General features: G+C 38.5%; 1 protein-coding gene across 6 annotated transcripts in view; it reads left to right on the top strand.

Annotated features, from left to right (window-relative positions):
• Window positions 1-15,361, top strand: part of BBX (BBX high mobility group box domain containing) — a 190,010-nt gene that overhangs the window by 88,471 nt on the left and 86,178 nt on the right. For all 6 annotated transcript variants that reach the window (XM_048870868.2, XM_048870888.2, XM_048870877.2 and 3 more), the window contains one exon: window positions 14,634-14,804. In XM_048870868.2, coding sequence (XP_048726825.2) covers window positions 14,643-14,804 — 162 coding nt within the window. In that variant the 5' untranslated portion in view covers window positions 14,634-14,642. The remainder of the gene's footprint in view (window positions 1-14,633; window positions 14,805-15,361) is intronic.

Genomic DNA, 15,361 nt, shown 5'->3' with positions numbered 1-15,361 from the left:
TTGCCAGTCCTCGTGGCCTACTCTGTTTGATGCTGGGTCCACACAGGGTACAATCGGGTTATTTATACATTCTTTGGGACTTTGGTATATGTCCATCCAAGGCCTTAATTAGTCTGCTGGCCTTAGCTATTGGACAGTATTCCACATCACAGAACCATTACCAATGATTAGAAACTGTTGTTAACCTATGCTGACGAAAGGTCGGGACTCAGTGAATAGTAGAGTTTGCTTTTTTTAAATGGTTTCTCTCGATAAGATCTCTTTAAGGGCTTGATCATGCAAAATGCTGTGTACACTGCCCCCAATCCAATCAGCAAAGCACTTAAGCATATGCTTTACTTTCAGATCGTACTTATTATTTAAGGTCATGATCCTGCAGTGATAAGTACCAGTTTTTTCTATTTAAAAAAGTGGAAAGTTTAAAAAAAAAACACTAGGTGGCGCCTGAAAGTTGTGTAATGAGATACTGCATAACCTTCCTGAGCTTTACTAGATCCAGAAGGAGTTTATGCAACTCACTGTGGCTAAGAGCCAGAATCCTTTTGCAGATACTTTACACACACACTCAGAAAAGTAGAGTAGCAAACCCTTTGGTTTCAGTTAATTTTTCTGTGACTAAATTGAGGCTCTGAACTAAAGAATTTACAGTGCTCTAAAAGTCCCTTTAAAATAGTGCCTGCAGTAAAGGGAAAAGCATGAGAGTGAATTTGCATACTCATCACATGTTTTGTAAAAATATTTTATCTCTAGGTTTTTGCACAAGTTCTGTTTTTCAATCTGAATTTTTTAAAATCTTAAACGTAACTCTAGAGAACAAATATATCCTAAATTGAGCAGCTGTCCATTAAACTTTAAGACTGGCATGTGTAATACTAGAAAATTGGTATACTATCCATCGACAGTCTACTAGGGGAGAAATGATAAGGGAGTTGAATTCATGGGTGCAGTATTTCTCACACTGTAATTCTATAAGCAGAGTATTGTAGCTATCTCATTTAAACAGACAAAAAAGAGAGGGACAGCTTGATTTTGCAGTGTGTATTGTATTCTGTTTGATAATAGCTAGGAATGTATTTAAGTTCATCTCAGGATATTTCTCTCAATAAACATTAAGCATATCTGTCTTGTTTAAAATGAATCCAGGATGTTTTCATTGACTCTTTTTTTAGGATGCAAGAATGCTACAGTATTACAATTTATGGCCTAATAGCACTTAATGGATCAGAAAATCAGGTTAAATACACTGTATAGACATTCATTTATCTTCCTTCTGCTGTCAAAGGAGCAGTGTGTGGCAGTTATTATGATGGCTTATTAACACTGCTGTTTTAATCTGTTGTACATGAGTTCAAGGCGAAAGTGGAAACTATATACAAACACTATGATTGTGCAAGAATATTTCACGTCCTATTAAAAATGTATTAAAGGCCTAATTCTTTCATTTGCTCCTATAGCTGTATATGGTTCCCTTGACTCCTGTAGTAATTATGAGTGAATTTTATTACAGAAGCTTCATTGTGTGTACTCAGGCCTGTCAAAAGAAATTTGGGGACCCAGTACATTGTTTGCTGGAGCCCCACCCTGTTTCTCTTCATCCCCATTTCACCCCAGTTACTGACCTTTTGGGGCCCTGAGCTTGAGGTCACAGTACAATTATCCTCTCTTCCCCCCATCTTGTCAATATATTTGAAAATGTAGAAATATTTAATAAATTTCAATTGGTATTGTATTGTTTAACAGCGCAATTAAAACTGCGATTAGTTGTGATTAATTTTTTGAGTTAATCACGTGAGTTAACTGCAATTAATCAACAGCCCTAATTTTAAGTAAGGAAGATGAGGCAAGATCTTCAGCTGGTGTGAACAGCATAATTCTGTAGACTTCTATAATAATTTATACAGCTAAGGATCTGGCCCTATATCTGAATTTTATAAAGTTGCCAACTCTCGCATTTTATTGAATCTCATGATATTGGATGTTTTACTTGAAGCTCCAGTTCCTAGAGGTACATGTAAATGTGAGAATCTCAACTTCAAAAAAAAAAAATTCTAGTTTATATGGTTGCAAAGAAAAGCTTGAAAATATGAGCTGAATATACTGTAGCAGCTCAGAAACCAGAAGGCAAATAAAAAGAAACCAACATATTTACTTTAATCTTTGTTCCGTATGCATGCATGAATCTGCCCACGTGCAGCAAGATGCAGGATCAGGGCTACTGATGAATTGTTATAAATTTGGAAGTAAAGAATGCAGAGGAATGCTATTAGGTTTTTTTCCCAAGCTTGCTTCCTTATTCTCTCATTCAGTCAGTTTCTAGCAGTTGGGAAGAACTAGATACAGGATTAGTTAGATTTTTGTACTTTTAAGATTATAATTTAAGTGGAAGACAATTTGAAGAAAATCTCTGTTGCCTCTTTTGCTGTTCTCTTTACCAAGCAGATATTTGAGAAGTTAAAATCTCCCCTAATGACATTATTCTAAAACTCTGTCTAGGAATTGTTTGGCTCTCTAACTTCTCCAGCCCTGCTGCCCTGTAACAGATGTTTACAGTAGCTTTTGGAATTAGACTGTGATATGACTAATCTGCCCAGAGTAAGGGTCTGCATGTAGCTGTTCTGTCTCCAGAACAGAGTCACAAATCACTTTCTAGTGATGCATCTGATGAAGTGGGTTTTAGCCCAAGAAAGCTTATGCCCAAATAAATCTGTTCATCTCTAAGGTGCCACAAGTACTCCTCGTTCTTTTTTCTAGTCTCTGTATTTGTTCCAGCAGCGGCGTAATCTGCTGCTGCTATGTACCAATAATAGATCACTCCCTTCTCTGTGCTACTTCAGCTGCACTGACCAGTATATTTGGGGAACAGAGGAAGGGTTCCACCCATTCCCCGTCCCTTCCCGTACATGGAGCATTGTCTGTGCAGGCAAGTAAGGAGGAACTTTACACTCCTTTATGCCTGTGTAGGCATGTAAGGCCGCTGTAATCTTGCCCTTAGACTTTATTCCTTGTTCTCTTGCTGTCCTTTGGTGTCAAAGGTATTTACAATGTCATGTAAACACAGCCATCTATTTCTTTTTTCTCCTGCCTATAGGTTATGTCCATCTTTACTGATGTGAAAATAATCATCCACAGTATGCCCACTAGATGAAGATCTGCTGATATATAGTGATGGCTTCTGTTTCTCCTTGCTTGTTTTTTCATTACAGTCATGCACGGATATTTCAGTATACTTATTAATTTCTCTCTGATTTTATTTTGTTTTGTTTTGTAACTGCTTTGCCTTCTACCATCCATTGCCTGACCAAAGTAACTGCCAGATTGAGTTATACAAAACCACTTCCTGCATCCCTCTCCTTTCTTTCCTCGTCTAAAGCCCATCTACTATGAGTATTGTGTGTGTTGAATGTAGGAGGAGTTTGATACTTCCTCTTCTTAACAGGAGTCTGTCCATTACAAACAAGCTAGTTAATTCCTTTCTGAATTGGTGGCTGGACTGTTTCACCATTTGAGTTAATATGCATGTTTTTGCAAGTCTGAGCCAAAAAGATGACAGAGCCTATTGTGTCAGGTGCAGCAAATGTATTTAAAAGCTGCTACATGATATTTACTCCTGAGGACATTCTATGCCAAAAAAATTAAAAATTCTATGCACAGTATTTTAAAATTCTGAAAGTTTTATTTGTCAATAAATAAATGCAGAGGTTCCAGCGTGACAGTGGGGAGCACAAGCCACTGGCTGGTTGAAGGTGGGAGATCACCCTGCAGCCTCCCCATCCCCCCACCCTGGGGACACGGACTCAGTGGCGAGGCTGCACCCAACCCTGACACAGCACAAGTCCTGGGCCTGCCCCAGAAACACCTTGGGGGCTTGCCCCTCTGTGCCAGGCACACCAGGTGTGGGGCACGCAGGTTCAATCATAGAATCATAGAGCTGGAAAGGACCTCGAGAGGTCGTCCAGTCCAGTCCCCTGCACTCAAGGCAGGACTAAGTATTATCTAGACCATCCCAGACATGTGTTTGTCTAACCTGCTCTTAAAAATCCCCAGTGATGGAGATTCCACAACCTCCCTAGGCAATTTTTTCCAGTGCTTAACCACTCTGACAATTAGAAAGTTTTCCCTAATGTCCAACCTAAACCTCCCTTGCTGCAATTTAAGCCCATTGCTTCTTGTCCTATCCTCAGAGGTTAAGAAGAACAATTTTTCTCCCTCCTTGTAACAACCTTTTATGTACTTGAAAACTGTTATGTCCCCTCTCTGTCTTCTCTTCTCCAGACTAAACAAACCAAACTTTTTCAATCTTCCCTCATAGGATATATTTTCTAGACATTTAATCATTTTTTTGCTCTTCTCTGGACTTTTTCCAATTTGTCCACATTTTTGGAGTCATGAGTTGATTCATTCAACCTTAGTCACTTGTGTCCGCCAGTGTTGAAAAATAGTTTGAGTACATGAGAGCTACAAGAAATCTGTAAGTTGGTTTGGCTTCACAGCTTGCAGTCAGCTAGCATTATAGCTGGAGAAAAGTTCTAAACTGAGAAACTTTGATATTATTTAAGATCTTCTAAGTACCCCAGAATGGTTGCACCCGTTTATATTAAAACAAAATTTACTAGGTTGATGTCATTGGTTAATAGCTTCAGATTTTAAACTCAGAAATACATTTTAAGCAGTTGAGGAATTCATTTTCTTGTAATGTCAACTTGTCATATTTACAAAACAGAAATTTCTAGGAACAGTATCTCTGAACTATTAGTTAAGTGCATATTTTGTTCTGTGTAAAGGCAAGCATCTGCTAACACTCTCGTGCTGGCACACTCAATCGTTTTGCAAAACTACCATTAATACCATTATACCTGCTACCACATATGTTACCATATGTTACTGTATTAAATTTCCAGTAGGAGAGTGCTTTACTTGGTCAAAACCAGTTAGTTGTTCTTGCTCTGTTGCTGTTGTGTATGAAGGCCAGTTGTTTGAGATTAAAAGCAGTTTTGTGTCTAAATCCCCTACTAAGCTTTGAAAAATCTCAGCTGTCTGGTGCAGATGGGATGTGGAGAGGAGGTTGTTTGGTTCTATAGCATTAGAGATCATTTAGCACTTCGCAAACATTGAGTTAAGCCTCACAATTCCCCTGAGATCAATATTCTACCTATTTTACAGATGCCTCAGTTTAGCTTTAGAAGATGAAATGCTGACCCTATTGAAATCAGTGGTGGCTTTTCTATTAATTGAGTGGAAGCAGGATTTCACTCAGAGAGTTTAATCAAATACTGCAACACCTTTCTACAAAATACAGTTTACTCACATGGATTAAGTAAATGCATCAGGCCAAATTAATTTCTGGTTGATCACAGTTTTCATCCTGGAGCTTTAGGTGGAGGCCCAAGCTATGGAGTGCTTTGAAGATAAGGACCGAGACTCTATAGTCTATGGGAAGCCAGTGCAAAGAGTGGAGCACAGGTCTGATGTGCAGGTAGGGTGACCAGATAGTAAGTGTGAAAAATCGGTACGGGGGTGGGGGGTAATAGGTGCCTATGTAAGAAAAAGCTCCAAAAATCGGGACTGTCCCTTAAAATCGGGGCCTCTGGTCACCCTGTGTGCAGTAGACATGGAAAGTGGTCTGTCTTGTCTCCTTTAATTTTTGAGAATATTTGGAGTTGGAGGTGTATGTGTGTGCAATATATGTGGTTTCATTTTACTTAGATGGTAATTGAGACACATGCATTGCTGTAACCGTTTTGGAGGAAATGAAATGAATAATTCCCTATGTTTCCAAGTGGGGAAAGAGTTTGTGAAACGAAGGGAAAGTGTTAATGATGAGTGAAGGAAACGGTTGCCACTGGAAATACAAGTATCTTGTTCCTCTCATATAAACATTTTTTCTTTGAAAGCTCATATTTTTTTGGTGGACAGGAGAGAGAACTTTTGTAGACGTTCCATGATCATTTAAAACACAGAAATTCAAACAGCGTACTATTTCTTGGGTAGTCTTAGATAAATAAAGTTAAAAACTGAGAACAAAAAAGGGACCAATCAATGAAAATTCAAAAAGAGAAATAAGGAATAGTTTGTCATTTACTTAAACAGGAAAGAGAGCTTCATTAAAAATTAAGCAAGAATTGTTGCTGTGTTAGTTACATGTGGTGACAGTCTATCCCAAATTTCTGCCAGCAGACAGTATTCTGTTTAGTCACAGCATGTCCTTCATTAAACCATCACTTCTGTGAAAGTTAGAAAAGCTCATTAGTGGCTCTCTGCTGTGAAACAAGAAGAAATACATTCACTATCTGGTCAGTAATTAGTACCAATTAATTTGCTTTCTTCGTTGTATTAAGCTAAAATAAATTCTGCAGGTCAAGGCACCCCAGAGCTAAATAAACTATCTAATTAAAAACATTCTCTTTTTTTCATTTATATATATTTTATCATCTTGCATTTTAATTGTAATTGAAATATAAGGAATTGAGCTTCTCTGCTTGGAGTGAGAAGGAAAAATCAATGACTTAGTTCCCAGAGTTGGCCGAGTAAAGCTTCTTTACGGTACCCCTGCTTTCTGGTTGAGACAACTCACCTCATCAGATCATTAACAGTATCAGTGTCTTGGTGATTCAATCCTTCTGTATTTGTTTATGTTCTTATGGTATTTCTTAAAGAGTAGCTTAGAAATTTGACTAGTGTGGTATGGGGTGGAAGATGCTTAATAAATTGCCTTAACAGTACCTCGTTCCTGATCATGTACTAGTATTCCATGTGGACATAATAAGAGCCCAGTCTAACTCCCAATAAAGTCAGTTTGAAAAACTCCTGTTGAAATCAAGGGGAGTTGGATGAGGCGCTTATAGTCTGAGATGCCACTGTTCTACCTGAGAGTCGTAACAGTTTAGGTTTAGATCTGTTTATCACTTGCATTAGTTCTTTGACACAGCAATTCAAGCTACATCACCAAGTATGTAAGAGGTGGTTTTCTGCAGTAGATATGTCAAAGAATACTGACTTGTCCGTTAAAATGTTGGCTCTGCCACAGTTATCCTGGCAAGTCAGATTCGTTCATACTTTCGTAGTGGGTACAAGAGAAATTCTGGTAAAATCCTGCCATTCTGACACACATACGGCACCCATTGAAATCTTAGACCACCTAGGAGTTGCCATTCAAATCTCTGGAGTTTTGCTTTTGCAAGTAGACAGTGTTGCTATGGTGTTTCTTACACTTAGTATTCTTCTTCGAGTGCTTGCTCATGTCCATTTAACTTAGGTGTATGTACTCGCCACATGCACCGGTGCTGGTGTGAGCAAGGTCCCATGCCGGGCAACTCTTCACCCACGTCGGGATCTCGTGCCCAAGCTCCAGTGGAGTGATGTAGCCCAACCCGCTCCCCGCCAGCTACCCTGGATAGCCCGCTGGGCAGCTGGACTGGGCATCTTCCCTCCGCATTCTTCAGTGCAGTCAATCTTAAACTACCTGCTTCATTTGAGGTACCAGGGCCTGGCGCACTCCTCTATCAGGGTGAATCTGGTGTCCATTTCTGCCTTTCATCTGCCAATCCAGGGGCAGACGGTGTTCTCCCATGACATGAAGGTCAGGTTCCTCAGAGGCCTTGAGAGGCTTTTTCCTCAAGTTTGGTCCCCGACCCCTCAGTGGGATCTCAACTTGGTTTTGTCCAGGCTCACGGCCCCACCCTTTGAGCCTTTGGCCTCGTGCTACCTGTCTCACCAATCGTGGAAGGTCACTTTCCTGGTGGCAGTGACATCGGTGAGGCGAGTCTCCGAGCTGCGAGCCCTGACCTCAGAATCGCCGTACACAGCCTTCTATAAGGACAAGGTCCAGCTCTGGCCCCACCCGGCCTTCCTTCCCAAGGCACCCGGCCTTCCTTCCCTACTTTCCACGTGAACCAGGACATCTTGCTTCCGGTCTTCTGCCCTAAGCCCCATGAGACTAGTGAAGAGAGGTGCCTTCACATTTTGGATGTAAGGAGGGCCCTGGCTTTCTACCTAGATCTGACAAAGCGTTTCAGTAAGTCGACTAAGCTTTTCATCTCTGATAGGATGAAGGGCCTCCCGGTGTCCACACACAGGATTTCTAACTGGATCATCTCTTGCATTCAGACCTGCTATGAGTTGATGGGAGTCCCTCCGCTGCCGATCATCAGAGGCCAGAGCGCAGGCAAGGCACACTTCCCAATCAAGGATATCTGTTGAGTTGCGACGTGGTCCTCAGGGCACACGTTAACGGCCCACTGTGCCATCACTCAGCAGACCAGGGGTGACTCTGGGTTTGGCAGATCTGTGTTGCAGTCTACATGTCTGTGAACTCCTACCCACCTCCGAGGGGTACTGCTTGGGTGTCACCTACGTTGAATGGACATGAGCAAGCACTCGAAGAAGAAAAGACAGTTACCTTTTCCGTAACTGGTGTTCTTCGAGATGTGTTGCTCATGTCCATTCCACAACCCACCCTCCTTCCCCACTGTTGGAGTTTCCGGCAAGAAGGAACTGAGGGTGGGGGGGAACCGGCAGAGCCCTTTATACCGCGGCATGTGCATGCCACTCCAGAGGACGCCAAAGCTGGTCCACTACAGATACTGCTAAGGGAAGAACTGCCGGCACAGGTGCATGTGGCGAGCATACACACCTAAGTTGAATGGACATGAGCAACACATCTCGAAGTACACCAGTTATGGAAAAGGTAACTGTCTTTTCATAGGCTTGGAAGGGTTCAGTTTTTATCAGTAAATGTCAGGAAACATTGATTGATGAGAAAAATTTACAGATAGGCAAAGTAAGAGAAATGCTGCTTGAGAACTTCTTGGGGTTTGATATAGGGATATTTTCTTTGTATATGTTGATATGTGACGTTGTCAATTTGTGTTTTAACAATTATAAAGCTTCATTTTGATTCATAGTGTCTGTCATTACATAATTGTGTGACATCCCCCTGCAACTGTAAAAATTTAAATTGATAAAAATAAATGCTTAAAAATAAACATAGACATTATATATTGAAATTACAAAAATAAACCTTGAATTTTGCCAAGCCTGTTGGTATAGAGATTAGTATAAATACTTTCCTAATGTTTAATTACTTGTAAAGACATTTGTAAAGATTTTGATTATCACCACTGTAAATGTATAATTTTGCAGGTACTCCATTAGTGTTAATGCAACATGTAGGGTTAAGAAATCATGCAGGCAACTGTCAATGTTCCCAAAGCTAAAACCATGGAATTGGACTGCCATATTTACTTACTGTTTTGTAAAGAATCTAGGAACGTAGGGAGAGGGAGGGTGGAATTAGATGTCAGAGAAAAGGCACAATAAAACAGTTTGGGGGTTTTGAATTTTTAAAGATGAAAATTTGCATCTAATTCTATAACTAAATTTGAAAAAAAATATGTAGTAAAGGTGTAAAAAAAACCCACAAACAATCCTCCCCACCTCCCAAAAAAAATCTTAACATTTTTGCAGATGATTACATTTTTCTGCTGAAAGCTTGCATTGGGTGTACATATTTATAAAGTGACAGAGAATACTGTGTTTCCAGCAACAGAAAATAAAAAGATAGCCAGCAGGAAAAGGCTGAAAAAATATTTTGATAACAATTCTGTTGAGAGAGCTTTTTAATTTTACTATTGATGGCAGTGTGGGATGGTTATTGGAGACCTATTAATAGTTTTGCATCAGGAGCGGAGATCATTGCCCTTAACGTGCATCACCACTATATGTTTATAGAGCTGCGTAAAGAACATAGAAATGTCATTTGTAGTCAGTGTGAACTTTCCATTAGACCTGGCTACTTTTATTTGTACATGAGCAATTCCCTGCGTAGGAAACAATCAGCTACGATGCTATTGATTATATATTAAGAAAAAAGGATAAACATAGGAGCCTAAAGATTCAACTAAATGAATTCCATTAATGTTCAGTTAATCAATAAGTAAGCAATGGTAGTATAGTACAAGATACCATTAACTTATTTATGTGTTCACTTGAACTTTAATTGGATTTTATCCAGTGTGGTTACACTGTAAGTAGCCAAGAACTCGAAAGGAAAAATGAGGGAACTATTAAGTTCATGTGGATTAGAGGTATTTTTTGCTGTCATGTTAAGCAACCCTTGGTAATCTATTAACTGTGACTATATGTCATTATGAGTGTACTGTATCTGTGGAGCACACGGGCAGAATGGAGAGAGAACCTATTCAAAAGGAAAATGTTCAACATGTGGTGTCTCAAGCTTCAGTCCGCAAAAGAAAAGTCCTATAGAATTTGGTAGAGGCTGATATTCTTTCTATACAATGCTTAGATCCACCTATGGAATTCTCTGGCCTTCCTGTTGTGAGAGACTTCTGCCAGGAGAAGAAGGTACAAGGGATCATTCTCAGTAGACACCGACAAATTAAAACTACTGTGAAATGTGGAGCACAAAGATTATGTAAAATAAAATGAGCTCCCCCCCCCAAAAAAAAAGAAATCAGAAAAGCTGAAACATTACAAAATAGTGATCCAAATCGCTTGAAAATGCCCGCTGTGATTTTCCTCAAAGTTTGTGGGAGGTAGGGTGACCAGACAGTAAATGTGAAAAAGTGGGACAGGGGGTGGGGGTTAATAGGAGCCTATATAAGAAAAGACACACCAAAAAAAAAAAAAGACTGTCCCTATAAAATCGGGACATCTGGTCACCCTAGTGGGAGGGGAATGTGTCTTGATGGCACAGGATATAGCTTTGCATACTTCATGAGGGCATTTTGTTTTGTTTCCTTGTCCCGCTGCCGAGTTAGAGGGAAGACTGAAAGCTGACCTTGTTGTGGCCCCGATCTTTCTCCCACTGAAATCATGGCAAAACTCCCATTGAATTAAGGGGTACAGGCTCAGGCCGTATCAGAGACTACTCCAGCCTTTATTGAGGAGAGACAATGTGTGTCTCTCTAAAGAGATCTACCTCTCTAGTATCCAGGGCTTTGATTTTGGTGCTGCAGACCTGAGTTTCTTTTTCTCTTGTTATGGTGAGCTGGTAGCTGCCTGATTGAGAGTCTCATAATAGATGAACTATTGCATCATAATGACTGCAAGGGTAAAATATATCACAATTTGAAAAAACCCTAATTAATGTAACTAAATTCCAGGAAGCTGAAAATGCATTTTTACCTATTCAGTAATGTGCAGTACAATGAGTACTTGATTCAGTAAATTGTTTTTAAGGGATAATTAGGTACTCAATGTTTGGCCTATGTATCGGGAAAATATAAACAATTGTTTGTGAGCAAGGGACAATAATAAATAAAGATCATGACATGAATCCCTTACAAATTTTAGAAATGGCTAGTGCTCAGCTCCTGTTTTCACTTGCCTTTTCCAAAACTACTTGCTGGATAAATTTTCAGATATAATTGAGAATACTTATAAAACATGCTGTGGGGTTACTTATCTTTTGTGAAGATTTATCTTAATCCTCTTTAAAACTTGGGGGAGCAGAAAGCTGCCTGTTAAACTTGATTTTTGAATTAGTAATGAGACTTCTATAGTGCCGGTAATATAATTTTAAAAGAAGTATTGGTTACAGATAATTATCAGTGAAATAACTGACATGAAAAGCAGCGCTTAAATTAGCATTACATCGAAGAGCAAGATGATACACACAACAATAAAATAAGTATCTTATGGGAAAGCTGCTAAATCCCAAAGCATCCTGAACTGATGTGTTAAAGGGGAGAAAAGAACAAATTACAATTCGAATGCCCATGTGTGAAATTACTAAGATGGTACAAATGTTCCCAGTTTAACATTACTGAACCAACTTCTTTTGAAGTTGAATTTTTTCCTTTTTCATTGAGGACTATTGAAATTACGCAGGTTAGAACTTCCTGTGGTAGCTTCTGATGTTTGGTGTGCGTGTTCCTCAGTGAAGCTTTGATCATATGGGGCAAGTGACTTGTATCTTCTCTCACTACCCCCTCAACCCTTATGTAATTCTGAAGTGAACAAAAGGATTTTGTCCAAACTTTAACAAAAATCACGTCTTGGATGAGATGAAGCATGGAAAGTTCTAACTTGAAAATATTGCATTGGATTCTTTTACTGTGCCAACATGTATTCCGTTGTTGCTCCCTGATTCTCAAGCTGTTCTGACCCAGATATAAGTTAGGGTACCAGTAGGCTGCTCTAACTTACGAAATCTGTTTATGGATGCTTTCAGACCATGTGTCAGTAGAGAACTGGTGTATTGGAGATGAGCTCTGCCCTCTCCCTCCCCTGACACAACTCCTATGCCAGAAGGGGGGCACTTAGAGGGGGGTGGCAATCTTTGTGCAAGTAAGTTTCCCCCAACAAGGAATTTCTCAACTGCTCATAGGCAGCCAAATTATGTACCCTTATGCAAAGGGGGACAGAGCTGGTGCTGAGAATCTGGTACAATATTAATAACTGAAAACTGTGTTTGGAATGGAACATGTAATTTGGCCTGAACAACAGTAGCTGTTGCATCAAATTGTTCAAGTTACTTGTTTTAGCTAATCTGTCTTAATACTTGAATATTTGTGGGTGTGATAAACACTGTATATTTTTCCACTCTGTGCCTATAACTAAAAAGTCATGGTTCTGCAGTTATGTTCCAAAAAGCAGCATCTTTATCATATTGCCTTCCTGCCCTTAAATGATTATACATCTTTCCCAATAGCCAAACCCTTGTCCGATTTGAAATTAATGATGAAATTTGCATTGGGACCATGATTTGGCCATTATTGTTAGCTTGCCACTGAGAGATGACCATTAGCCTTTCAAAATCTTCCACAGATATTTTTACAGGCCATATAGGTTATCCATTGTCTAGATTCACTCATTTTCCTACATGTTAATTCTGGTTACCATCAGTATCATCTTTGACTCAAGACAGTGTACATTAATGTCATGTTAACAAAAGGATGCAAATGAACAAACCAAAAAAGTTCCATAAATAGTTGCAAGCTCTTATCTTGGGTATACGTAGGAAGGGTGGATTGATTTAAGCCAATGCAATTTAAATCATTGATTTTAATCAACTTTTCCATTTGTACTTCAGTTATTTTCTAAAGAAAGGTGCATTTTCATGGGTTGATATAACCATTAAAACATATAAGTAAATACAGCCTTTATAGTAGGTTTAGTCATTTATTATTTTTTGTTACCTAGGAAGGTACACTATAACTATATACAATTATTTGAGCAACTATATAGCTTAATATTTTCAGATTCTTATTAATTGTACATTTTTAGTATGTAAGAAAATAGTGAATGATATATTGCGTATTTAGTAGATTATTAACTTTTAGTTCATGATTTTTGTCAAGCTGTGTTAGGATGGCAACTGGAATTTAATTAAACCAGCATACAAAATTTATTTTTAATAAACAAAACAGGCCTTAATATATTACATGAACTATTGTGCCCTATTTATAAAGCTTGACTTCAAAAATTAGATTTTTTTTCCCCCTGATTCTTTTTTTATATAGAAAAGCAGCCTTTAACTTCAAGGTTTTGGTAGCGGATCATAGACACAGTGTATTTATTTTCATATAAATGTTTTAAGAGATTATAATAAATTTAGGCTTTAATGTATTACATTCAGACTTCATTTTAAACAGGTGTATTTTTCAAAAAGAAAAACTTATTATTTAAATAATGAAATAAAAATCCAATTTAATTTAAAATAAAATCTGATTTAAAAAAAAATCATTGATTTGTATCCAGTATGCATGGAGGGATATTATGCCTTATTTCAAGATATGCCTGGTTATCAGATCTTGTAAGCAGCACCTTAAATTGGATGTTAACATGCAATAATTATGAATTTCAATAAGACAGATCTGAGACACTTAATATGAAATACAAATATGCAAGAGTGATGGATGAATATGATCTGTACTGTGTGGGTATGCACTTCATTCTTTCAGGGGTTTTTGTATTGTGTAAATGTTCATGTAGACAAGCACTTTGAAAATGTTTTTGGTGTAATTGCTTCTTCTTGTTTGCTTCAAATTCATAATTCATCCCTTTAGGACTGGGCATCAGATTTCTCTATTGCACTTGTTAATGGCACTGGGGAAATCCTGGCTCATGGTGTCACAGGATTAAAAATCATCATTGCTAAATATAAATGCGTGATTTGCAGATGTGTGGCTGGCGAGATGTTCTGGTGCTAAAAGGAGGGATTTCCTGGCTTGACAAAATATGAAATACTGCAGTAGACACAGGCTTTGGAGAAGCTTGAAGCCTCTTGCTCACTCACTTAGCTGGTGAAGTGTGAATACTTTGAACTGTAGATTGGGCAAGAGTGTGTTTGAGAGAGCTAGATAGGGCTAGTGTCCCAATTATTACGTAGTCATGATCTGGATGTCACAGGTTGATCTGGTAGCTTGAAGGGAGTGTTAAGACAAGAAAGGATTCATCCACAGCGAGCTCACATAATGCCATATTAAAAACTTATTAAATTAAATGTCCATATATAGTGTTGTCAAAAAAATTGAGAATCTTGTATTTGATAAACCTCTGAATTGGGTATTAGTTTGTTCAGCTCTTAACAGGATGATCCTTTATGCTTAACATGCATAAGTGATCTGCCTGAATTTGGTAAGATGACTTTTGTGGCTGTTTTTGCATGGCAGGTCACAGTAATGAAAGGCAGTAATCGGAATAAGGATCATTCAACAGAAGGAGAGGGAACTGGGAAACGACCAAAGAGAAAGTGTCTTCAGTGGCATCCACTACTTGCAAAGAAAATCCTTGACTTTTCTGAAGAGGAGGAGGAAGAAGAGGAAGAAGAAGATATCGATAAGGTAGACTCTCCCTTCCAAAAGATAAGCCCTTAGTATTACTACATTAGTGTTGAGAGGCAGTTCAATAAAGATCTTTGAGTGGATCATTGAGAGTCAGGAGCATGGCTGATAAAATGATAACTTTCTTGGGGTTGGAGGGAAAAACAACATTAGTTAGAAACGTGACATATTTGAGGATATTTTATGGGTTTTGGATTTTGGGCTAGCACTCATTTTCTCCTTTTATTAAACTGTGAGGAAACAAAAAACATCAGAGTGGATTTATAGTAGCTTGAGGAAACTTAAAATTTCAGTGTATATATTTAATTATTCAAATTAAGATGTTTACCAGAGGTATAGTCAAGGTAACTCAACAGGATTAAAATGAACAACCAAGATTGAATTTATTACTGCACCTGTGAATTGCAGTGTCTGGCCTTACAGAAACTGATACTGTTTTAAAGGCCAAATTCAGCTCTTAGTTGATTTTATAATCTGAAATAACTCCATATTCATTTACACAAGTGTAACTTAGAGAGTTTGACCATAAATTGTTGACGATGGACCAAATTCTGTTT

Source organism: Caretta caretta, chromosome 1 (assembly GCF_965140235.1).
Source record: "Caretta caretta isolate rCarCar2 chromosome 1, rCarCar1.hap1, whole genome shotgun sequence".
In the NCBI taxonomy this organism is placed as follows: Eukaryota; Metazoa; Chordata; order Testudines; family Cheloniidae; genus Caretta; species Caretta caretta.
Note: the sequence above shows the minus strand (reverse complement) of the source record. Positions and strands in the feature narration are given on the sequence as shown.